Source organism: Salmo trutta, chromosome 18 (assembly GCF_901001165.1).
Source record: "Salmo trutta chromosome 18, fSalTru1.1, whole genome shotgun sequence".
NCBI classification, from domain to species: Eukaryota; Metazoa; Chordata; class Actinopteri; order Salmoniformes; family Salmonidae; genus Salmo; species Salmo trutta.
This window is the reverse complement of record NC_042974.1, coordinates 20,653,985-20,680,379: the sequence shown is the minus strand read 5'-3', so window position 1 is coordinate 20,680,379 and position 26,395 is coordinate 20,653,985. Positions and strand designations below refer to the sequence as shown.

Genomic DNA, 26,395 nt, shown 5'->3' with positions numbered 1-26,395 from the left:
GTGATGAATAACACTTCACCATCTGGCGGTCTGGGTTTAGTGGGATGCCAGGAGAACGCTACCTGCCCAAATGCATAGCGCCAAAGGTAAAGTTTCGTGGATGAGGAATAATGGTCTGGGGCTGTTTTCATGGTTGGGGCTAGGCCCCTTAGTTCCAATGAAGAGAAATCTTAAAGCTATAGCATACAATGACATTCTAGACAATTCTCTGCTTCCAATTTTGTGGCAACAGTTTGGGGAAAGCCCTTTCCTGTTTCAGCATGACAATTCCCCAATGTGCACAAAGCGAGGTCCATACAGAAATGGTTTGTAGAGATCGGTGTAATAGAACTTGACTGGCCTGCACAAAGCCCGTACCTCAGCCCCATCGAACACCTTTGGGATGAATTGGAACACCGACTGCGAGCCAGATCTAAAATCGCCCAACATCAGTGCCCAACCTCCCTAATGTTTGTGGCTGAATGGAAGCAAGTCCCCACAAGTTCTAACATCTAGTGGAAGAGTGAAGGCTGTTATAGCAAAGGGGGGACCAACACCATTTTAATGCCCATGATTTTGGCATGAGATGTTAGACGAGCAGGTGTCCACATACTTTTGCTCATGTAGTGCATCTCATATTTCAAACATGGACCTCAAACTCACACATGGACCCCTCGGAGCAGCTCCAGCATTCCTTGGCCGTTCCACTGCTGGGCCGCCTGCAACTCTTCTGTACACACACCCACAATCTATATAGAGAGGAGAGGGAGTTACACACACAAAAAAGGGGAGTAAGAAAGTGGGTTACAGAACACGTACAGATGAGGGGACAGACATAATGCTGTTATAGACTCAAAAGGAAGGAGTTGAGAGGGTAGGCCGGAGAGCCTGGGGCTAGATTAGCTCACCTGCAGGAAGTTGACCAGGCCGAAGGGGGTGTGGACCGGAGTCATCTGGGGGTCTTCAGTGAGCAGCATGTGTTGGATACGAGACTCACTGTTGTCCAGGGGACTGTGCCACGATATGTGGTCTCCACTGCAAAACGTGTTTTCTACAGGACAGAGGAGAGACATGGAGGTTAAAGACTACTCAGTGACATATTGGAAAATACTAGGGCCGGGATAATACCAGTATTGCAATACTCGTTAGTATCGTGGCAAGGGAACAAAACAAAGTGCATTTAACTTCTTTAGGAGAAAAAAATATTGCGATACTGGTATCGTTCCAGCCCGAGAAAATACATACATTTTCTCAGCACTAGTCTAAGAGCAAATGAGAAAGTCAAGCGAAGGAGAAAGGAAGTGTGTGTATGTGAGAGAAATTGAGAAGGGAGAGGGAGAAATTGAAGTGAAAGAGGCCATGAGGGGGAGACAGCGAGTAAGAGATCCAGAGGAATCCATCTGCTTGGGAGGCAACAGGGACCTAGTCCAGATATACTGGAAAAGAGAGGGGGAGGAAAATTATAATTTTTACATTTTAGTCATTTAGCAGACGCTCTTATCCAGAGCGACTTACAGTAGTGAATGCATACATTTCATACCATGCATTTTTGTTTTGTACTGGCCCCCCGTGGGAATCAAACCCACAACCCTGGCGTTGCACACACCATGCTGGCGTTGCAAACACCATGCTCTACCAACTGAGCCACAGGGAATCCGGATCATGTTGTCGTTATGCTTCCCTTTGAGGTCTGAAGATAGTTTTTGCAAAATAACAGTCTGAAAGGTCTGCTGGCTCCCCGCAGCAAGATTGATTGGATGTTACAAAACACAGATATTTATTTTACATTGTAATTTCAGAAAATGTCCATAATATATCTGCCGCTAAAAGTGTAAGGATAGTGTTTCACAGTATTACACTAGTGTTGTGATTGAAGATCTTACAATTAGAATATCACAGCCAATCCGTTTTATTTGATTGTCACGCTCTCTCAATATATCAGCTATGTGAATTGATTTTGCAGCTTATCAAATGGCATGCATAGCCAATGCAGTCATAGGCCTACAGTATGATGGCATAACTGATCTTATGGGCATCGGTCATCTGAAGGAGAATAGCTAAACTCATTGTTTACATGTTGAGCTATATGTTCTCAATTTAAAATGATACCAGTACAGAATGCATGAGGCAAACCATGCCAGATTTTGTACATGCCTTTTAGGTACAGACATAAAAATGTTTAGTTCAAATCCAACCCTTGTAATTTAGGTACAAGGGTACCTGAAAATAAGGAGATGACAATTAGGCTACACGAGATTAACATTACAGGTAAAATTTTATGTGGTTCATTTAATTTAGCAATGTTGCTTGCAAAATAATTGCAGTTGTTTCCATAAAAAGAGCAATTGTGCTGCCACCCTGTTAGAAGGTAACAGTTCATTTTATTACAGTGGTTAAGATGGATTTTCATTGTGGTCCATGGTGTTTATCGCCCCCTAGTGGAGCTTTCTGGTACTTAGAAAGACTGTACGCAAACAGGAAGTATTGAATTTGTTCTGCACACAAAAAAACAGCTAAAAACAAAGCTATGGTTCAGGTCTTTCAGTGTAGCTATTTGTCACGCTTCAGCCTCAGAAAAAAAAAAAAAGGTTTGTAAGTTCGATTCAAGCATATTGCTAGTGATGATAATCTTATTGATAGAATTGCTTACTTATCAATGTTAGTTGGTTGCATTTACTCACACAAATTGCCTTGCCTTTCATGTATGCCGTCAGCTGTATTACTTTGCTCGTGCGTCATGTAAACGAGTTGTAAAATATACAATACTGAAGTTTTGTTACTGTTTCTAGTGTAATATGCTTTGTTATTCTACAGAGATGGTTGTACATTAGAGTAATGAAAGGAGTTAGCCAATTACCATGAGTAACAATTAGCTATATGGTTTGGCGGCATGCCAGATGCATGGTACCTTGGCACGTGCTTTGTATTTATGCAACGTTAACTTGAAATGTATAATGTACAGCAACAGTATGTCGATGTGAATTGAATACTAATGTATATTATTTTCTGTATTTTGCAGTTTCACACCATAAACGTTTTCAATATGTTCATTCAAGAAAAGTCACGCCTTGGGAGTTTTATTGAAGACTTAGTTGTTAGCCATCTGTCTAGTTTTGCATGGGAATGCAATTAAAGGGCAGAATAGCAACCATGTACTATCTATGCATCACTGACCCTGGATAAGCTAGAGACTGGGCTAACACAGCTAACCTTTTAGGTCAATAATATGCTGTTTTTATAACAATTTTGTTGGCTTTATAAATCAGAGAAATTGAACTAGATAGTAGTTAGCTAGTTATAGGCTCTAGGTAGTTTTTCTCAACTCAGATTTACTCAAGAGGCATACTACGCAGTGTAGGGATAACCTATAGGCCTTGTGTTTTAATTTCTATATTTTTTTTATGTATTCATTCGGGTTCAGTGTGTCGTTACGCCCCTAGCAGATAGGGTAGAATAACCTAGAGAGAATGGGCACCCCATCCCTCTCTGCTTCCCTGACCGGCTTTTAAACACTCCCACCCTCCCCTCAATGTAATCTTTAAACACGGCTAGATGATTTAAAAGACTTCGCAAAGTGGCGCACGCACACACACACACACACACACACACACACACACACACACACACACACACACACACACACACACACACACACACACACACACACACACACACACACACCAGGAAAGGTCTGTGAGAAAGGGAGAAACGTTTTCACAGCTGTAAAGAAAATACTGTTAAGATTAGAAAGTTCCTCAGCTAAGACAACTTTTAACACTTCTCCCATCAGAGAAAGGGAAATGAGACTTTAGTTTCCCCAGAGCCCAGAAGAACAGCAACGGGGCTGGCTAGGTCTTTAAAAACACAGGTGTCATACATTACATAACATGCTCTTCTAGTTCACATTTACTTCCATTTAGCCCTTATTCTAACAAGCTGAATGAGAACACATTATTTTACCGGCTACATGAGGAAGTTGCAGCAGAGAAGCGAAGGGTTGAAAGAGCCAATGGGAAGCTGGGGATGATTGGGCTGAGTTCTACTAAGTGTTCTCCTTAGCAAAAACATCACTGACGTAGGGTTACATGAGGTTAAATACTGACATGCTCCAAAATGTCCATGCAGAGGCAGGGGAGCCCTCTGCGCGGTGAATTAACAAAGCGGCAGGGAATGCATAATGCCCTGAGTGCCTGCCTTGTAATTGGTAGACAAACAACTCCCTTCTCCACCTACCATATCCCCGCCACACTAGACACAGAGCCTGGGTCCTTACCTGATTGGAAGACATAGCGGGCCAGGCCCTGCATGAGTTCAGCCGGCCAAGTAGGAGGGGCTGTTTCTCCCACCTCTCTCTTCAGCCTGAACGTCAGCTCAAAGCCAAAGCCACTGGAGCCTTCCTGGCCTGTAAACCTGACAATACACATACAGAATTCAAGCAGTCGCTCTCATCAGGTGTGTGTGTGTGTGTTAATTAGCCAAACCCTGGGCCCTCCTAATTTGACAGCAAGTAAACACCAATAACCCAGATTCTCCTTTCCTTTAGTTAGTTTTCTTTACCCAATCCACCCATTCAGTAACACTGCAAAATTATGGTAAACATGCATTAAGAATGGCAGCTGTTTGAAGGGGAGCAAACGGGGAGATTGCTGGGAATTGTGGGGGAGCAGAGCTACCAAGTCTACTCAAGAACAATACAAAACAAGGGGGTGAAAACTGTTGATGTGAAATAACTTTTCGGAACAAGAAAAACAAGTGTGGAGTGTGTTAGGGTATCAATGCTGATTCTGCAGAATGACACAAAGGAGTGAAAGTGAACAGCTGCACACACCATGTGTCGGTGTGTTAGTAACCTGGGCAACTTGGTCCGCCAGAGCACTAACCTGAAGTACTGTACTACTTACTCATGTACTCTGTTGTCTCCATACAGGTCACTGAGTCCGAAGCTGATGTAGTGCCAGTGTTCCCGTACGTCCTGCGCTGCACAGCCCATGTTACGGTACATACTGATGTAGTCCAATGGATCAGGACCTCCCAACCTGTAGATACACACTACTGTTAAAAGCGCAACACCTGCCAAATGCGGGTAGATTTTGGAATTGGTGGGTAAGATGTCTATTTCACCAGCCACGTTGGCGGGTGGTCAGGTCACAATGTAAACAACATGTGAATAAAAAGTATGATCACATTTAGTTAAATAAATGCAGCAATACCCTTTTTCAAAGTATTTATACCCTTTTGTTTCATAGCTGGTAAATTAAATTGCACAAAGTCAAAGAACTAGGATTCCTAAATAGACTATGGGGGGCTGTGCACACGTAACGAGCAGAGTGAAAGATTCATTTTTAGAAGCGCTGCGCACAGTTATAAAAGTTGGTCTAATTAACTTGAAACAAACGTCTACTGAAGTCAGTTTGTCCTTGTGTTTGGCTATTTACATTGTTTTATTAACAAGTTAGGTTGTTTATTCTGTTTGAGTTAACTGCTTGGGAAGACATCTCACAGGCACAAACATGACTCCAGTCGCTCTAGGAAAGTAACGTCCCGCCCTTAAAGGGACAGGTGAATGTGTGTCTCATCTGTGATATTTTTGGTTAAAAGACTCAGGTCACAAAAAAATGAAATTAAACAATATACCACATGATCTTCTTACTAGTAATACATTTGTTTTAGAAACATTACAAAGCATGCGCATCCGTTTGTGTTTTGTTGGTGTAATTTTAGCAGCCCCAAAATATTTTGGCTGGTTAAACAATCTGGAGGAGCTGGTAGATTTTTAAAATCTACCTGACACAGTGACTGGTGGGCCAAAAAGTATAACAAGTTTAATTAATTGCATAACCATTGACTCTGGAACTTAATGTCTAATCAGCTTAGGATAACTATACTGCTCAAAAAAACAAAGGGAACACTTAAACAACACAATGTAACTCCAAGTCAATAACACTTCTGTGAAATCAAACTGTCCACTTAGGAAGCAACACTGACTGACAATAAATTGGACAACAGGTGGAAATTATAGACAATAAGCAAGACACCCCCAATAAAGGAGTGGTTCAGCAGGTGGTGACCACAGACCACTTCTCAGTTCCTATGCTTCCTGGCTGATGTTTTGGTCACTTTTGAATGCTGGCGGTGCTTTCACTCTAGTGGTAGCATGAGACAGAGTCTACAACCCACACAAGTGGCTCAGGTAGTGCAGCTCATCCAGGATGGCACATCAATGCGAGCTGTGGCAAGAAGGTTTGCTGTGTTTGTCAGCGTAGTGTCCAGAGCATGGAGGCGCTACCAGGAGACAGGCCAGTACATCAGGAGATGTGGAGGAGGCCGTAGGAGGGCAACAACCCAGCAGCAGGACCGCTACCTCCGCCTTTGTGCAAGGAGGAGCACTGCCAGAGCCCTGCAAAATGACCTCCAGCAGGCCACAAATGTGCATGTCTGCTCAAACGGTCAGAAACAGACTCCATGAGCGTGGTATGAGGGCCCGCCGTCCACAGGTGGGGGTTGTGCTTACAGCCCAACACCGTGCAGGACATTTGGCATTTGCCAGAGAACACCAAGATTGGCAAATTCGCCACTGGCGCCCTGTGCTCTTCACAGATGAAAGCAGGTTCACACTGAGCACGTGACAGACGTGACAGAGTCTGGAGACGCCGTGGAGAACGTTCTGCTGCCTGCAACATCCTCCAGCATGACCGGTTTGGCGGTGGGTCAGTCATGGTGTGGGGTGGCATTTCTTTGGGGGGGGCCGCACAGCCCTCCATGTGCTCGCCAGAGGTAGCCTGACTGCCATTAGGTACCGAGATGAGATCCTCAGACCCCTTGTGAGACCATATGCTGGTGCGGTTGGCCCTGGGTTCCTCCTAATGCAAGACGATGCTAGACCTCATGTGGCTGGAGTGTGTCAGCAGTTCCTGCAAGAGGAAGGCATTGATGCTATGGACTGACCCACCCGTTCCCCAGACCTGAATCCAATTGAGCACATCATGTCTCGCTCCATCCACCAACGCCACATTGCGTTGTAGGGAGGTCATACAGGCACGTGGAGGCCGCACACACTACTGAGCCTCAATTTGACTTGTTTTAAAGGACATAACATCAAAGTTGGATCAGCCTGTATTGTGGTTTTCCACTTTAATTTTGAGTGTGACTCCAAATCCAGACCTCCATGGGTTGATAAATTGGATTTCCATTGATTATTTTTGTGTGATTTTGTTGTCAGCACATTCAAGTATGTAAAGAAAGAAGTATTTAATAAGATTATTTATTTCATTCAAATCTAGGATTTGAATGAACAGTGTATATAATACCATCATAACCCAAAATAAGGTGTTTTACACTTGTTTGTAGACAGTGTTTGTTTACAAACTCTGTAGGCTTTAGCTTTAAAATAATATGCTTTGCTATACCTATCATGTTGGTCTCACGGAGTTCGATTAACCTGAGCCGCAGTGTACCGGGCTAGGCACATGACGTGAACGGGCAAAAGCAGTAAGAGAGGGGCACCTAATCACACACCTTGACTTAAATCCAAATTTATGTTGTGTTATAGCCTGAATTCAAAATGTATTAAATATTTGTTTACATCTCACCCATCTACACACAATAACCCATAATGACATGAACACATGTTTTTAGAAATGTTTTCAAATTCATTAAATACATAAAACTAGTATTTATTCACACCCCTTTGCCATGACACTCCAAATTGAGTCCACCTGTGACCAATTCAAATGTTTAGAAAGAAACACAGGCCTATATAAAAAGGTCCCACAGTTGACAGTGCGTATTAAAACAGAAACTATACCATGAAGTCCAAGGAAGTGTCTGTAGATCTCCAAGATAGAATTGTGAAGAGGCATATATCTGGGGAAGGGTATAAAACAAGATTATTGAACGATTCCAAGAGCAGTGGCCTCCATCATTGCTAAAAGGAATAAAATATAGAACTACCCAGACTCTGCCTAGAGCTGGCCGTCCAACCAAACTGAGCAACCGGGCAAGAAGGACATTGGTCAGGGAGGTGACCAATAACCCTTGCCAGAACTAGAGTTCCTTGGCTGATATGGGAGAACCTGCCAGAAGGTCTCTACAGCACTTCACCAATCTGTCCTTTATGGGAGAGTGGCCAGACTGAAGCCACTCCTGAGAAAAAGACACATGATAGCCAGCCTGGATTTCGCAAAAAGGCATGTGAAAAGACTTGTGTGAAAGAGCATCTACTGAAAAATACTGGTAGACTTGCAAATTTGGGTCAGGGACAGTGCTATTCGCAAACACTACCATCAGATGCCTGTATTACACCGAACGTGCAAGCCTGGGAAAATGAACAGGGACAGTACTGTAAAGTAGGCCTAATAATGCTTAAATAATACGACTGCTGGTATTTACTATAGGCTGCACGTTTTTACATTGTATTACATTTCTAGCAAGACTATCCAAGTGATCGACTCACTAATGGATGAAGATGCGCTCGGCAAAGTCCATCAAAATTGCTACAAAAAAGAAGATCAAGCAAGCCAAGTCCCAAGCATCCCCTCAAACTCCTCAGCCACGCTCAAGGTCCTAAACGATATCATAACCGCCATCGATAAGACAGTACTGTGCAGCCGTCTTCATCATCCTGGCCAAGGCTTTCAACTCTGTCAATCACCGCATTCTTATCAGCAGACTCAACAGCCTTGGTTTCTCAAATGAAGGCCTCGCCTGGTTCACTAACTACTTCTCAGATAGAGTTCAGTGTGTGAAATCGGAGGGCCTGTTGTCCGGACCTCTGGCAGTCTATGGGGGTGTGACAGGGTTCAATTCTCAGGCCGACTATTTTCTCTGTAAATATATCAATGTCGCCGTGCTTGCTGCTGGTGATTCTCTGATCCACCTCTACACAGACGACACCATTCTGTATACATCTGGCCCTTCTTTGGACACCGTGTTAAACCTCCAAACGAGCTTCAATGCCATACAACACGCCTTCCGTGGCCTCCAACTGCTCTTAACTTCATTAGGGTAGGGGGCACTATTTTCACCTCCGGATGAAAAGCGTGCCCAAGGTAAACTGACTGTTACTCAGGCCCAGAAGCTAGGATATGCATATAATTTGTAGATTTAGATAGAAAACACAAAAGTTTCCAAAACTGTTAGAATAATGTCTGAGTATAACAGAACTGATATGGCAGGCGAAAACCTGAGAAAAATCCATCCAGCAAGTGGGATTATTTTATGTTTGTAGTTTTCTATTGAATGCCACTACAGTATCCATCGGCTTTGGACTCAAATTGCACTTCCCATGGCTTCCACTAGATGTCAACAGTCTAGAAAATTTTTCAGGCTTGTATTCTGAAAAATGAGGGAGTAAGACCACTTTGAATGAGTGGACCATTCAGTGTCCTAGAGGTTTTTCATGCGCATGACCGAGAGCACGCCTTTGTTTTCCTTTTATATTGACGAAGCTTTTGTCCGGTTGAAATGTTATTGGTTATTATGACTAAAAACAACCTGAAGATTGATTATAAACATCGTTTGACATGTTTCTACGAACTTTACTGATACTTTGGGACTTTTAGGATTTTGTCTGTCTGTTGTGACTGCCTTTGTTTTGTTCAGTAATCCACAGGCTCAGAGGTTTTTGGATATAAAGAGGGACTTTATCAAACAAAACAAACATTTATTGAGTAAATGGGAGTCTTGTGAGTGTAACCATACAAAGATCATCAAAGGTAAGTGATTAATGTTATCACTATTTCTGACTTGTAAGTCCTCTACTTGGCTGGTAACTGTTTGTAATGATTTGACTGCTGGGCGCTGTTCTCAGATAATCCCACGGGATGCTTTTGCCGTAAAGCCTTTTTGAAATCGGGATTAACAAGAAGTTAATCTTTAAACCGATGTATAACACTTGTATGTTTTATGAATTTTTATTATGAGTATTTCTGTTTTTGAATTTGGCACTCTGCAATTTCACTGGATGTTGGCCAGGTGGGATGGTAGCGTCCCACACCCCCTAGAGGTTAAATGCTAATAAAACGAAATGCATGCTCTTTAATAACCGATCGCTGCCCGCCCGCCCAACTAGCATTACTACGCTGGACGTTTCCGATTTAGAATACATGGACAACTATAAATACCGAGGCTAGACTGTAAACTCTCCTTCCAGACTCATTAAGCATCTCCAATCCAAAATGAAAGAGAGAATCGGCTTCCTATTTCGAAACAAAGCGTGCTGCCAAACATACACTCGTAAAACTGACCATCCTACCGATCCTCGACTTCGGCGATGTCATTTACAAATAGCCTCCAATACCCTACTCAATAAATTGGATGCAGTCTATCACAGTGCCATCCGTTTGTCACCAAAGCCCCATATACTACCCACCACTGCGACCTGTACGCTCGCGTTGGCTGGCACTCGCTTCATACTCGTCGCCAAACCCACTGGCTCCAGGTCATCTACAAGACGCTGCTAGGTAAAGTCCCCCTTATCTCAGCTCGCTGGTCACCATAGCAGCACCCACCTGTAGCAAAAGCCAATTCCTCCTTCGGCCGCCTTTCTTTCCAGTTCTCTGCTGCCAATGACTGGAACGAACTACAAACATCTCTAAAACTGGAAACATCTCCCTCACTAGCTTTAAGCACCAGCTGTCAGAGCAGCTCAGATTACTGCACCTGTACATAGCCCATCTAGAATTTAGCCCAAACAACTACCCCTTCCCCTACTGTATTTATTTATTTTGCTCCTTTGCACTCCATTATTTCTACTTTGCACTTTCTTCCACTGCAAATCTACCATTCCAGTGTTTTACTTGCTATATTGTATTTACTTCGCCACCATAGCCTTTTTTGCTTTTACCTCCCTTATCTCACCTCATTTGCTCACTTTGTATATAGACTTATTTTTCTACTATATTATTGACTGTATGTTTGTTTTACTCCATGTGTAACTCTGTGTTCTTGTATGTGTCAAACTGCTTGCTTTATCTTGGCCAGGTCGCAATTGTAAATGAGAACTTGTTCTCAACTTGCCTACCTGGTTAAATAAAAATAAATAAATGGCATATATATTACTCTTACAGAATTTCCACGTGGGCGAGGATATTGGAAATTTAATCAAAGCCTACTAGATGATAAATTGTTTTTAACTAAGACAGAAGAATTTATAACTGACTTTTTCCAGGCATAACATAGGTACAGCAGATCCCCCTTATTGTATGGGACACTTTTAAATGTTCCTTCAGAGGCCATGCAATTCAGTACTCATCTATAAAACAAAAGCAATTTAGATTCAGAGTCCATATTAACAAAGGAAATTGAAAAACTAACAGTACAGTTAGATAGCAATAAAAACTGTACCATAGAGGCACAGAATAAGTTAGAGGAAAAACAAAAATAAATGGAGGAACTTATTCAAGAAAGATCCAGTGTAATATATAATAAAAATAAAGCGAACTGGATGGAATATGGGGATAAAGCACCAAATTATTTTTCAATCTTCAATATAGAAATGCTACCAAACATTTTTTTTAAACTTGTTACAAATGATGGAGTTACATGATTCACCTTATGATATTTTGAAAGAGGAAGTAAAGTACTTTAAGAATATGTCTACTAACCGAAGCTAATTGTATGGAATTTTTTCCTAATAATACTGTACAGAAAGACTCATGAAGGTCAAACTACAGAGAACTTCTTGATGCAATTTATTTATTTTTTATTTTTTATATACTCAGATGACCATTATTAGCATGTTTTAACCACTCCTATATAAATGGTAGATTATCAGATACACAACAAGAAGGTCTGATATCATTATTACTGAAGCAGGACCCAAGTGGTGTGTATGTGTATGTATATATATATATATATATATATATATGCAAAAATCCTAGCCAAATGCTTGGCACATTATTTAAAAAGTTTTGTCAGATATTATTCATCCTAATAAGACAGGTTTTTTTTACATGGACGAAACATTGGAGATAATATAAGATAAGTACTGGAAACAATAGAATACTATGAAATATCGGGGACACCAGGCCTGGTCTTCATAGCTGATTTAGAATAGGCTTTTGCTAAAGTACGACTGGAGTTCATATATAAATGCCTAGAATATTTACATTTTGGGGAATCTCTTATAAAATGGGTTAAAGTTATGTATAGTAACCCTAGGTGAAAAATAGTAAATAATGGCTACATAACAGAAAGTTTTAAACTGTCTAGAGGAGTAAAACAAGGTTGTCCACAATCGGCATATCTATTTATTATTGCCATCAAAATGTTAAAGTTAAAATAAGATCCAACAACAACATTAAGGGATAATAAATCTGTGGCTTAAAAACAAAGGTGTCATTGTACGCTGAAGAATCAAGTTCTCTTTTCAAATCAAAATGTATTGGTCACATACACATGGTTAGCAGATGTTAATGCGAGTGTAGCGAAATGCTTGTGCTTCTAGTTCTGACCGTACAGTAATATCTAACAATTTCACAACAACTACCTTGTACACGTGTAAACGAATGAATAAGAATATGTACATATGAATATATGGATGAGCGATGCCCGAACGGCATAGGTAAGATGCAGTAGATGGTATAGAGCACAGTATATACATATGAGATGAGTAATGTAGGGTATGTAAACATATAAAGCGGCATTGTTAACCTCTTTTGGGTAGGGGGCAGTATTTTCACGTCCGGATAAAAACGTACCCGATTTAATCTGGTTATTACTCCTGCCCAGAAACTAGAATATGCATATAATTGTTTGATTTGGATAGAAAACACCCTAAAGTTTCTAAAACTGTTTGAATGGTGTCTGTGAGTTTAACAGAACTCATATGGCAGGCCAAAACCTGAGAAGATTCTATACAGGAAGTGCCCCTCTGACCATTTCTTGGCCTTCTATAGCCTCTTTATCGAAAACAGAGGATCTCTGCTGTACCGTGACATTTTCTAAGGCTCCCATAGGCTCTCAGAAGGCGCCAGAACGGGGAATGATGACTCTGCAGTCCCTGGCTGAAAAACAGTAGCGCATTTGGAAAGTGGTCGATCTGAGAACAATGACACAGGTGCGCGCATGCACGTGAAGACACCATTTTCTTCTTTCAGTCTTTGAACGAAAACAACGTCTCCCACTCGGAATATTATCGCCATTTTAAGAGAAAAAAAATCGCATCAAAATTGATTTTAACCTCTTACATCTGCTCCAATATCCAATGATGGGCGTGGCGCGAAATACAAATTCCTCTAAAATCCGAAAACTTCCATTTTTCAAACATGACTATTTTACAGCTATTTAAAGACAAGACTCTCGTTAATCTAACCACACTGTCCGATTTCAAAAAGGCTTTACAACGAAAGCAAAACATTAGATTATGTCAGCAGAGTACCCAGCCAGAAATAATCAGACACCCATTTTTCAAGCTAGCATATAATGTCACAAAAACCCAGAAGACAGCTAAATGCAGCACTAACCTTTGATGATCTTCATCAGATGACACACCTAGGACATTATGTTATACAATACATGCATGTTTTGTTCAATCAAGTTCATATTTATATCAAAAAACAGCTTTTTACATTAGCATGTGACGTTCAGAACTAGCATACCCCCGCAAACTTCCGGGGAATTTACTAAATTACTCACGATAAACGTTCACAAAAAGCATAACAATTATTTTAAGAATTATAGATACAGAACTCCTCTATGCACTCGATATGTCCGATTTTAAAATAGCTTTTCGGATGAAGCACATTTTGCAATATTCTAAGTACATAGCCCAGCCATCACGGGCTAGCTATTTAGACACCCGGCAAGTTTAGCCTTCACCAAAATCAGATTTACTATAAGAAAAATGGTCTTACCTTTCCTGTTCTTCGTCAGAATGCACTCCCAGGACTTCTACTTCAATAACAAATGTAGGTTTGGTCCCAAATAATCCATAGTTATGTTCCATCAGTGACGTTTTGTTTGTGTGTTCTAGACACTATCCGAAATGGTAAAGAAGGGTCGCACGCATGGCGCATTTTGTGACAAAAAAATTCTAAATATTCCATTACCGTACTTCGAAGCATGTCAACCGCTGTTTAAAATCCATTTTTATGCAATTTATCTCGTAACAAAGCGATAATATTCCGACCGGGAATCTGCGTTTCGGTAAAAAGAGGGATAAACAGAAAGGCGGGGGCGGCCAGTGCCCGCGCCTAAGCCTTTTGTCTGCTGATAGACCACTTAGCAAAAGCGCTCGTGTGTTTCAGCCAGGGCTTTGAATTACGTCATTCAGGTTTTTCCCGGGCTCTGAGAGCCCATTGGAGCCGTAGGAAGTGTCACGTAACAGCAGAGATCCTTTGTAATGAATAGAGATGACAAAGAAGGGCAAGAAATGGTCAGACAGGGTACTTCCTGTACAGAATCTTCTCACGTTTTGGCCTGCCAAATGAGTTCTGTTATACTCACAGACACCATTCAAACAGTTTTAGAAACTTTGGAGTGTTTTCTATCCAAAGCTAATGATTATATGCATATTCTAGTTTCTGGGCAGGACTAATAACCTCTTATGGCTAGGGGGCAGTATTTTCACGTCCGGATAAAAACGTACCCGATTTAATCTGGTTATTACTCCTGCCCAGAAACTAGAATATGCATATAATTGTTTGATTTGGATAGAAAACACCCTAAAGTTTCTAAAACTGTTTGAATGGTGTCTGTGAGTATAACAGAACTCCTATGGCAGGCAAAAACCTGAGAAGGTTCTGTTCAGGAAGTACCGTCTGACCATTTATTTGCTTTCTTTGACATCTCTTCCAAAAACTAAGGATCTCTGCTGTTACGTGACACTTCCCACGGCTCCAATGGGGTCTCAGAGCCCGGGAAAAACAGGAATGACGTAATTCAAAGCCCTGGCTGAAACAAAGGAGAGCAAAAGCTAAGTGGTCTCTCAGTGGGGAAATGCTTACGCTCACGACCCGCCCCCGGCTTTCGGTTTTTCCCTCAGTCTACAGGCATGCAGATTCCCGGTCGGAATATTATTGCTTTTCTACGAGATAAATTGCATAAAAATTGGTTTTAAACAGCGGTTGACATGCTTCGAAGTACGGTAATGGAATATTTAGAATTTTTTAGTCACAAAATGTGCCATGCGCGCGACCGTAATTTAGCATTCTGATAGTGTCTAGAACGCAAGAACAAAACGTCGTTGATGGAATATAACGATGGATTATTTGGGACCAAACCTACATTTGTTATTGAAGTAGAAGTCCTGGGAGTGCATTCTGACGAAGAACAAGAAAGGTAAGACCATTTTTCTTATAGGAAATGTGATTTTGGTGAAGGCTAAACTGGTTGGGTGTCTAAATAGCTAGCCCTGTGATGCCAGGCTATGTACTTAGAATATTGCAAAATGTGCTTCATCCGAAAAGCTATTTTAAAATCGGATATATCGAGTGCATAGAGGAGTTCTGTATCTATAATTCTTAAAATAATTGTTATGCTTTTTGTGAACGTTTATCGTGAGTAATTTAGTAAATTCACCGGAAGTGTTCGGTGGGAATGCTAGTTCTGAACGTCACATGCTAATGTAAAAAGCTGGTTTTTGATATAAATATGAACTTGATTGAACAGACATGCATGTATTGTATAACATAATGTCCTAGGTGTGTCATCTGATGAAGATCATAAAAGGTTAGTGCTGCATTTAGCTGTGGTTTTGTTTTTTGTGACATTATATGCTAGCTTGAAAAATGGGTGTCTGATTATTTCTGGCTGGGTACTCTGCTGACATAATCTAATGTTTTGCTTTCGCTGTAAAGCCTTTTGAAATCGGACAGTGTGGTTAGATAAAGGAGAGTCTTGTCTTTAAATAGCTGTAAAATAGTCATATGTTTGAAAAGTGGAAGTTTTCGGATTTTAGAGGAGTTTGTATTTCGCGCCCCGCCCATCATTGGATATTGGAGCAGACGTTCCGCTAGCGGAACATCTAGATGTAAGAGGTTGTTAGGGCTAGGTGGCAGTATTTACACGGCCGGATAAAAAACGTACACGATTTAATCTGGTTATTACTACTGCCCAGAAACTAGAATATGCATATAATTATTGGCTTTGGATAGAAAACACCCTAACGTTTCTAAAACTGTTTGAATGGTGTCTGTGAGTATAACAGAACTCATATGGCAGGCAAAAAGCTGAAGATTCCTTACAGGAAGTACCCTCTCTGACCATTCCTTGAGCTTCTTGGCTCTTGTTTATTGAAAACTTAGGATCTTTGCTGTAACGTGACACTTCCTACGGCTCCCATAGGCTCTCAGAACCCGGGAAAAAGCTGAATGATGTAATTCCAGCCGCTGGCTGAAAAACATTAGTGCCTTGGTTAAGTGGCCGATCAGAGGACCATCAGACTGAGGCTCGTGCACGAGGGGATCCCATGTTTTTATTTTCTCTCTCTTTGAACGTAAACACGCTTTCCCGGTCGGAATATTATCGCTTTTTTACGAGAAAAATTGCATAAAAATTGATTTTAAACAGCGGTTGACATGCTTCGAAGTACGGTAATGGAATATTTAGAATTTTTTTGTCACGAAACGCGTCGGGCGCGTAACCCTTGTTTACCCTTTTGGATAGTGTCTTGAACGCACGAACAAAACGCCGCTATTTGGATATAACTATGGATGATTTGGAACCAAACCAACATTTGTTATTGAAGTAGAAGTCCTGGGAGTGCATTCTGACGAAGAACAGCAAAGGTAATAACATTTTTCTTATAGTAAATCTGACTTTGGTGAGTGCTAAACTTGGTGGGTGTGTAAATAGCTAGCCCTGTGATGCCGGGCTATCTACTTAGAATATTGCAAAATGTGCTTTCACCGAAAAGCTATTTTAAAATCGGACATAGCGAGTGCATAGAGGAGTTCTGTATCTATAATTCTTAAAATAATTATGTTTTTTTGTGAACGTTTATCGTGAGTAATTTAGTAAATTCACCGGAAGTTTGCGGGGGGTATGCTAGTTCTGAATGTCACATGCTAATGTAAAAAGCTGTTTTTTGATATAAATATGAACTTGATTGAACAAAACATGCATGTATTGTATAACAATGTCCTAGGGGTGTCATCTGATGAAGATCATCAAAAGTTAGTGCTGCATTTAGCTGTGGTTTTGTTTTTTGTGACATTATATGCTAGCTTGAAAAATGGGTGTCTGATTATTTCTGGCTGGGTACTCTGCTGACATAATCTAATGTTTTGCTTTCGTTGTAAAGCCTTTTTGAAATCGGACAGTGTGGTTAGATTAACGAGAGTCTTGTCTTTGAAATGGTGTAAAATAGTCATATGTTTGAGAAATTGAAGTAATAGCATTTCTAAGGTATTTGAATAACGCGCCACAGGATTCCCCTGGCTGTTACGTAGGTGGGACGATTTCGTCCCAAATATCCTAGAGAGGTTAACAAAAATAGATAAGATCTTGCTACCACGGAAAAGAAAATACCTGTCTATTTGTGGAAAAGTCACTCTGATTAACTCTTTGGTCATATCACAGTTTACCTATTTGCTTATGGTTTTTCCGATACCTAGTGACCTGCTTTTTAAATTATATGAACAAAACATTTATTTTATTTGGAATGGCAAGCCAGACAAAATTAAAAAGGGCCTATTTATCTAATGAATATGAATTTGGAGGGCAGAAATGACTAAATATTAAAGCATTAGACCTCTCACTAAAGGCATCAGTCATACAAAAGTTATACTTAAATCCAAACTGGTTCTCTAGTAAATTGGTAGGAATGTCTCACCCCATGTTCAAGAATGACCTTTTTTCCTTCATTCAGATTACAACTGCTCCCTTTCAGTTGTTTGAAATGGAAATAATCTCCAAAAGATTGTTATTTTTTTAAACAAGCCTTAGAAAGTTGGTTGCAATTTCAGTTTAATCCACCTGAAAAGACAGAACAAAGTGGTTAAACTAAAATACTATTTGATTAAAAAAATATATATATGAAATGTTTAAAAAAAGGTATAATTTTAGTGAATGATATCATAAATAGGACTGTTGGGGTTGTCACGTCACACATGCAGCTAACACAGACATGGAAAAGTCTGCTCTACCCAAAATTACAACCAACTAATTGCAGCATTACCACAAAAATGGAAGAGACAAGTAGAAGGGGAAAAAAGTAAAGAACTTGTCTGTCGGCCCTGCATTAAAGAACATAAATGGTTGAAGAAAAGTGTGATATATAAATACGTCATTTCATTTAAGGACCAAAAAATTTACAGCTGTGCCATATAAATTGCAAAATAGTTGGGAAGAGATTTTCAATGTACCCATTCCATGGCACATAGTTTATGAATTGACATGCAAAACAACGGCGGATTCAAAACAACGCCGGATTCAAAACTTTTCATTTTTCAATTTAAATTACTATACAAAATTCTTGCAACCAATAGAATGTTATATATATGGGGGATACAATCTTCGCAGCCCTGCAGATTTTGCTGCGAGGAGGCAGATTCATTAGATCATTTATTTTGGTACTGTCCGTATGTAGCTCGTTTTTGGTCACAGGGCCAGGAATGGCTGAAGAATTGCAACATTTGCATAGAACTAACGCTGCAGATAGCAATACTGGGTGATTTGAAAAGCCATAGTCAATCAATCAATAATCTAATAATTATTTTAGCAAAAATATTTATTTAATTTACAATCTGTAGAAACTATGAGAATAGAAAGGTTCAGTACTTTTGTGAAACAGCACAGTTGAAAAATATATGGTAAATAGAAATCCAAAATGGATGGTGTTAAGAGATAGATGGGACGGTTGAATGGAGCTGAAGGGTGGGACTAATAAGATAACCAATGTAAAACATACGGGGTCTATAAAATGTATATAGGTTCAGAAATGTTGTGAAATAGCACAGTTACAAATATAAATCAAACTGGATGGACATCAGAAATAGAGGAAGGACTAAAAACAAAAAATATAACCATTGTAAAATAGATTGTGTTTGTTAAATGTGTATAAACTGAAGGTAGAAGCCTAAGTGTTACTGTTTATTAGTTTACTCCAATTGGAGGAAGGGTGGTAGGCTTTGCGGGGAATAATAAAGGTATATTCTAAAAAAAAAAAGTATGTATATATGTATGCATGTATGAATGTTTATGTATGGGTATGTACACACACACACACACACACATATCCCAAAAAAGATATGGGGGATTGGAAATGATGCAGACAATTACATTGACAGAAGCAACAATCTTTCCGCAATAGTAAGCTGACACACCCCTAAAAAAAATTAAATAAGAAAGTGGTGAGGATCTATGTATATTTGTAAACAGCTGGTGGACAATCTATTCAAGTCTCGAGGTCTTGCTCGCCTGAGGTAGAGTATCTCATAATAGGCTGTAGACCACACTATTTACCAAAAGAGTTTGTGGTGGTAAATAGCTGTCTATTTACCACCACAAACCGATGCTGACACTAAGACCGCACTCAATGAGCTAGCTGTATACGGCCATAAGCAAACAGGAAAACACTCATAAAAGGCAGCGGTCCTAGTGGCCGGGGACTTTTATGCAAGGAAACTTAAATTAGTTTTTAAATCCATTTAACCTAATTTCTAATAGCATGTTAAATGTGCAACCAGAGGGGGAAAAAAACTCAAACACCTTTACTAAACACAGAGACGTGTACAAAGCTCTCACTCGCCCTCCATTTGGCAAATCTGACCATAATTCTATCCTCTTGATTCCTGCTTACAAGCAAAAACAGGAAGCACCAGTGACTCAGTCAATAAAAATGTGGTCAGATGAAGCAGATGCTAAGCTACTGGACTGTTTTAATAGCACAGACTGGAATATGTCCTGGGATTCTTCCGATGGCATTGAGGAGTACACCACATCAGTCACTGGCTTCATCAATAAGTGCATCGATGACATCTCCCCCACAGTGACTGTACATACATACCCCAACCAGAAGCCATGGATTACAGGCAACATCCGCACTAAGCTTAACCTCTACGGGCTAGGGGGCAGTATTGAGAATTTTGGAAAAAATGTGCGCCGATTTTTAACTGCCTCCTACACCAACTCAGAAGCTAGAATATGCATATTATTGTTCAGGTTTGGATAGAAAACACCCTAAAGTTTCTAAAACTGTTTGAATGGTGTCTGTGAGTATAACAGAAATCCTATGGCAGGCAAAAACCTGACAAGGTTTCATGCAGGAAGTACCCTGTCTGACAAGGTGTTGTTGTTCTTGCTTCTGTTTATTGAAGAGTCAGGATCTTAGCTGTAACGTGACAATTCCTAGGGCTCCAATAGGCTCTCAGAACCCGGGAAAAACCTGAACGATGACGAGGCAGCCTCAGGCTGAAACACAGAATCCCCTTTTCCAAGTGGCCCATCAGAGGACAATGGAATTAGGCGCGTGCCCGATTCGACCCCGTGCAGTATTTTCCTTCGGCTGTTTAGCTAATTGCAGATTCCCGGTCGGAATATTATCGCTTTTTTACGAGATTAATGGCATAAAAATTGATTTTAAACAGCGGTTGACATGCTTCGAAGTACGGTAATGGAATATTTAGAATTTTTTTGTCACGTTCTGCGCCATGCGCACGACCGTGATTTACCATTCTGATAGTGTCTAGAACGCACGAACAAAACGCCGCTGTTTGGATATAACGATGGATTATTTGGGACCAAACCTACATTTGTTATTGAAGTAGAAGTCCTGGGAGTGCATTCTGACGAAGAACAGGAAAGGTAAGACCATTTTTCTTATAGGAAATGTGATTTTGGTGAAGGCTAAACTGGGTGGGTGTCTAAATAGCTAGCCCGTGATGGCTGGGCTATGTACTTAGAATATTGCAAAATCTGCTTCATCCGAAAAGCTATTTTAAAAATCGGACATATCGAGTGCATAGAGGAGAAATGTATCTATAATTCTTAAAATAATTGTTATGCTTTTTGTGAACGTTTATCATGAGTAATTTAGTAAATTGTTAGTAAATTCCCCGGAAGTTTGCGGGGGTATGCTTTTTCTGAACATCACATGCTAATGTAAAAAGCTGGTTTTTGATATAAATATGAACTTGATTGAACAGACATGCATGTATTGTATAACAATGTCCTAGGTGTGTCATCTGATGAAGATCATCAAAGGTTAGTGCTGCATTTAGCTGTGGTTTGGGTTTTTGTGACATATGCTAGCTTGAAAAATGGGTGTCTGATTACTTCTGGCTGGGTACTCTGCTGACATAATCTAATGTTTTGCTTTCATTGTAAAGCCTTTTTGAAATCGGACAGTGTGGTTAGATTAACGAGAGTCTTGTCTTTAAATAGCTGTAAAATAGTCATATGTTTGAGAAATTGAAGTAATAGCATTTCAAACGTTTTAAAAATCGCGCCACAGGATTCAACTGGCTGTTACGTAGGTGGGACGAATTCGTCCCGCCGGTCCCATAGAGGTTAAGGCTAGAGCTACCGCTTTCAAGGAGTGGGAGACTAACCCAGACGCTTATAAGAAATCCTGCTATGCCCTCCAATGAACCACCACAGGCGAAGCTTCAATACAGGACTAAGATCGAATCGTACTAAACCGGCTCCGACACTCATCCGATGGGGCAGGGCTTGCAAACTATTACAGACTACAAAAGGGAAGCACAGCCGCAAGCTTCCCAGTGACACGAGCCTACCAGATGAGTTAAACTACTTATATGCCCGCGTTGAGGCAAGCAACACTGAAACATGCATGAGAGCATCAGCTGTTCCGGGCGACTGTAATCACAGTCTCCGTAGCCGATGTGAGTAAAACCTTTAAACAGGTCAACACTCACAAGGCCGCAGGGCCAGACGGATTACTAGGACGTGTACTCCGAGCATGCGCTGACCAACTGGCAAGTGTCTTCACTGACATTTTCAACCTCTCTGTCAGAGTCTGTAATACCAACATGTTTCAAGCAGACCACCATAGTCCCTGTCCCAACAACACATAGGTAACCTGCATAAATGACTACCGCCCCGTAGCACTCACGTCTGTAGCCATGAAGTGCTTTGAAAGGCTGGTCATGTCTCACAACACCATTATCCCAGAGACCCTAGAGTCAATCCAATTTGCATACCCACCCCAATCTCTATTGCACTCAACATTGCCCTTTCCCACCTGGACAAAAGGAACACCCATGTGAGAATGCTATTCATTTATTACAGCTCAGCGTTCAACACCATAGTGCCCTCAAAGCTCATCACTAAGCTAAGGACCCTGGGACTGAACACCTCACTCTGCAACTGCATCCTGGACTTCCTGACAGGCCACACCCAGGTGGTAAGGGTAGGTAACAACACATCCGCCACGCTGATCCTCAACACGGGTGGCCTCTCAGGGGTGAGTGTTCAGTCCCCTCCTGTACTCCCTGCTCACTCATGACTGCATGGCCAGGAATGACTCCAAAACCATCATTAAGTTTGCTGATGAAAACAGCGGTAGGCCTAATCACTGACAACGATGAGACAGCATTTAGGGAGGAGGACAAAGACCTGGTCATGTGTTGTCAGGACAACAACCTCTTCCTCAATGTGATCAAGACAAAGGAGATGATTATGGACTACAGGAAAAGGAGGACCGAGCACGCCTACATTCTCAACAACTGGGCTGAAGTGGAGCAGGTTGAGAGTTAAGTTCCTTGGTGTCCACATCATTAACGAACTATCATGGTCCAAACACACCAAGAAAGTAATGAAGAGGGCACAACAAAGCCTATTCCCCCTCAGGAGACTGAAAAGTTTTGGCATGGGTCCTCAAATCCTCAAAAGGTTCTACAACAGCACCATTGAGAGCATCCTGACTGGTTGCGTCACTGCCTGGTGTGGCAACTGCTCGGCTTTCGACCGCAAGGCACTACAGAGGCTAGTGCGTACGGCCCAGTACATCACCAGGGCCAAGCTTCCTGCCACCCTGGACCTCTATACCAAGCATTGTCAGCGAAAAGCCCTAAAAATTGTGAGAGACTACAGCCGCCGTTGTCATAGACTGTTCTCTCTGCTACGGCAAGTGGTAGCGGAGCGCCAAGTCTAGGTCCAAAAGACTTCACAGCTTCTACCCCAAGGCATAATACTCCTTTTATAGCTAATCAAATGGCTACCCAAACTATTTGCATTTCTCCCCTCCTTTACACTGCTGTTACTCTCAGTTTATTATGTGTGCAGTCACTAACTCCACCTACATGTAAATAAACTCAGCAAAAAAAGAAACATCCTCTTACTGTCAACTGCAACTTAACATGTGTAAATATTTGTATGAACATAAAATTCAACTACTGAGACATAAACTGAACAAGTTCAACAGACATGTGACTACCAGAAATTTAATAATGTGTCTCTGAACAAAGGGGGGTGGGGGGAGTCAAAATCAAAAGTAAGTCGGTATCTGGTGCGGCCACCAGCTGCATTAAGTACTGCAGTGCATCTCCTCATGGACTGCACCAGATTTGACAGTTCTTGCTGTGAGATGTTACCCCACTCTTCCACCAAGGCACCTGCAAGTTCCCAGACATTTCTGGGGGGGGGGGGGGGGGGGCAACGGCCCTTGCACTTGCCCTCACCCTCCGATCAAACAGGTCCCAGGCGTGCTCAATGGGATAGAGATCCGGGCTCGTCGCTGGCCATGGCAGAACACTGACATTCCTGTCTTGCAGGAAATCACACACAGAACAAGCAGTATGGCTTGTGGCATTGTCATGCTGGAGGGTCATGTCAGGATGAGCCTGCAGGAAGGGTACCACATAAGGGAGGAGGATGTCTTCCCTGTAATGCACAGCGTTGAGAGTGCCTGCAATGACAACCAGCTCAGTCCGATGATGCTGTGACACACCGCCCCAGACCATTACAGACCCTCCACCTCCAAATCAATCCCGCTACAGAGTACAGGCCTCGGTGTAACGCTCATTCCGTCGACGATAAACGTAAATCCGACCATCACCCCCGGTGCGACAAAACCGTGACTCGTCAGTGAAGAGCACTTTTTGCCAGACCTATCTGGTCCAGCGGCGGTGGGTTTGTGCCCATAGGCAACGTTGTTGCCGGTGATGTCTGGTGAGGACCTGCCTTACAACAACAGGCTTACAAGCCCTCAGTCCAGCCTCTCTCAGCCTATTGTGGACAGTATGAGCACTGATGGAGGGACTGTGCGTTCCTGGTGTAACTCAGCCAGCTGTTGCCATCCTGTACCTGTCCCGCAGGTGTGATGTTCGGATGTACCGATCCTGTGCAGGTGTTGCTACATGTTGTCTGCCACTGCGAGGATGATCAGCTGTCCGTCCTGTCTCCCTGTAGCGCTGTCTTAGACGTCTCACAGTACGGATATTGCAATTTACTGCCCTGGTCACATCTTCAGTCCTCATGCCTACTTGCAGCATGCCTAAGGCATGTTCGCGCAGATGAGCAGGGACCTTGGGCATCTTTCTTTTGATGTTTTTCAGAGTCAGTAGAAAGGCCTCTTTAGTGTCCTAAGTCTTCATAACTATGACCTTAATTGCAGACGTTAGTGTCTTAACAACCGTTCCACAGGTGCATGTAAATGCATGTTCATTAATTGTTTATAGTTCATTGAACAAGCTTGGGAAACAGTGTTTAAACCCTTTACAATGAAGATCTGTGAAGTTATTTGGATTTTTACTAATTATCTTTGAAAGACAGGGTCCTGAAAAAAGGGACATTTCTTTTTTTGCTGAGTTTATTACCACGACTAACCGGTGTCCCCGCACATTGTACTGGTTCCCTGTGTATATAGCCTCGCTAGTGTTATTTTACTGCTACTCTTTAATTATTTGTTATTTTATTTTTTAATTATACATTTTTTACTTAACACTTATTTTTCTACAAATTGTGTTGTGTTGGTTAAGGGCTTGTAAGTAAGCATTTCACTCAGGTCTAAACATGTTGTATACGGCACATGTGACAAAAAAAATTATTTGTTACTTTCTCTTACGTTGTCATAACAATAGTATGTTTTTGTTTGTCTTTGATGTTACTGAACTCAATGTCTTATATTTGATGCAATAAAAAGTCGCCACTCAACTCAATCGTAAATCGTTGAGTTTTAGGCTACTAGCTAACTTAGCTAGTTAACTTTCTCGCCGTATCCTGTTACCTTGGAAGGTTGTTATCTAACTGAGTTAACTTAGCTAGTTTACAAAGTTATGTATCCAGAAGACGTTACCTACTCACCAGTATTTTACAATGGCTGTAACTTGTAAGGGGTTGGCCTGGTCGGGGTAGAGGCGCCTGCATTCCCCGTAGATTGCCTGCAGACCCGGGGGGAAGAGTGACGCCAGGCCGGGGGCTACTGGTCCGCTGGTAGGCCGCACCTCGTCCATCCCTACTGCTTCAGAAAGCTGGGAATACCTCCAAGGGCAACACAAATTACTTTCTCCGGGAAGTTAAGGGAGAATCCCTCGGCTTACTGTTGGTTGATGGGACAACAGTAACTGTATTTTGAATTGTTGATATTGTTTACAAGCAAAAGTAAACTGTCGCCCCACAATTGTTATCCCCACTCACTGTTGTTCGCTCCCACCTATGAAAACTTTTCCTCATTGGTTTGGGCTGTAGAAAGGAACGGAGGACCTGTCAAGTTCGTTTTGCATGTCCCGGTGCCCCGTTTGTACGCAGTTTTCATAATTTTAGATCATTCAATTGGTCTTCAGTGAGACATCCACTCACCCGGGGTTACGGGACATGCGCCACTAATTGAGTGACGTTACCTCAATCCAATCAAAGTGCCATTCTTGGGTAGGCGGTTTCAAATACAGAGTTGTGGTTGGCTGAACAATTGTCAATCATTACCTGAGACCCATTCGCAAGAACATGAAAAACTTTTCCTCAAGTTTTTGATCACATTTCAATTGATCATAATGTGTGTTTATTTTGGAGGGTGAAAAGTTCTGAATGTTGCAGTTATTTTCGCACCTAAGAAAATACATGTTCAATACCAGATATCATATTTATTTCCAATGCAAAGTTATTTACCATTATTTTACAAGGCAACGACCTGGCGACAGGGGCGGAAATCCCAGGGGGGACGGGGGGGACACGACCCCCCCATTATGGGAAAAATATGATTTTTCCCCCCCAATATATCACTGAAACATAACTATGTAATTTAAATAATATTAATAATACGCAATGAAAGCAATTGTGCTGATTATAGACACTTAATAGCGCGTTTTTAAGTTTCAAAAGATTGCAACCCCCCACCCTTTGCCTCACAATGGTTTGATCCACTGCCAGTTCCTTAGCTTGCTAGGTAACAGAGAGGTCGTATCTACTGTCTGAAAGGCACTCAATGCACGTAATTGACGTGAGGTTAATCCAGTCAATCGCGCACACACACTAGCTGAATATGCAGAGCTAGTGTGCAAATATTAACTATTAAGCT

General features: G+C 41.5%; 1 protein-coding gene across 1 annotated transcript in view; it reads right to left on the bottom strand.

Annotated features, from left to right (window-relative positions):
- Positions 1 to 25,686, bottom strand: part of LOC115152977 (suppressor of fused homolog) — a 40,905-nt gene extending 15,219 nt beyond the window's left edge. Inside the window, exons 1-5 of the mRNA XM_029697940.1 lie at positions 25,186 to 25,686; positions 4,881 to 5,015; positions 4,253 to 4,389; positions 888 to 1,030; positions 643 to 728 (exon numbers count right to left, since the gene is read on the bottom strand). Coding sequence (XP_029553800.1) covers positions 643 to 728; positions 888 to 1,030; positions 4,253 to 4,389; positions 4,881 to 5,015; positions 25,186 to 25,334 — 650 coding nt within the window. The 5' untranslated portion in view covers positions 25,335 to 25,686. The remainder of the gene's footprint in view (positions 1 to 642; positions 729 to 887; positions 1,031 to 4,252; positions 4,390 to 4,880; positions 5,016 to 25,185) is intronic.
- Positions 25,687 to 26,395: the final 709 nt, after the last annotated feature.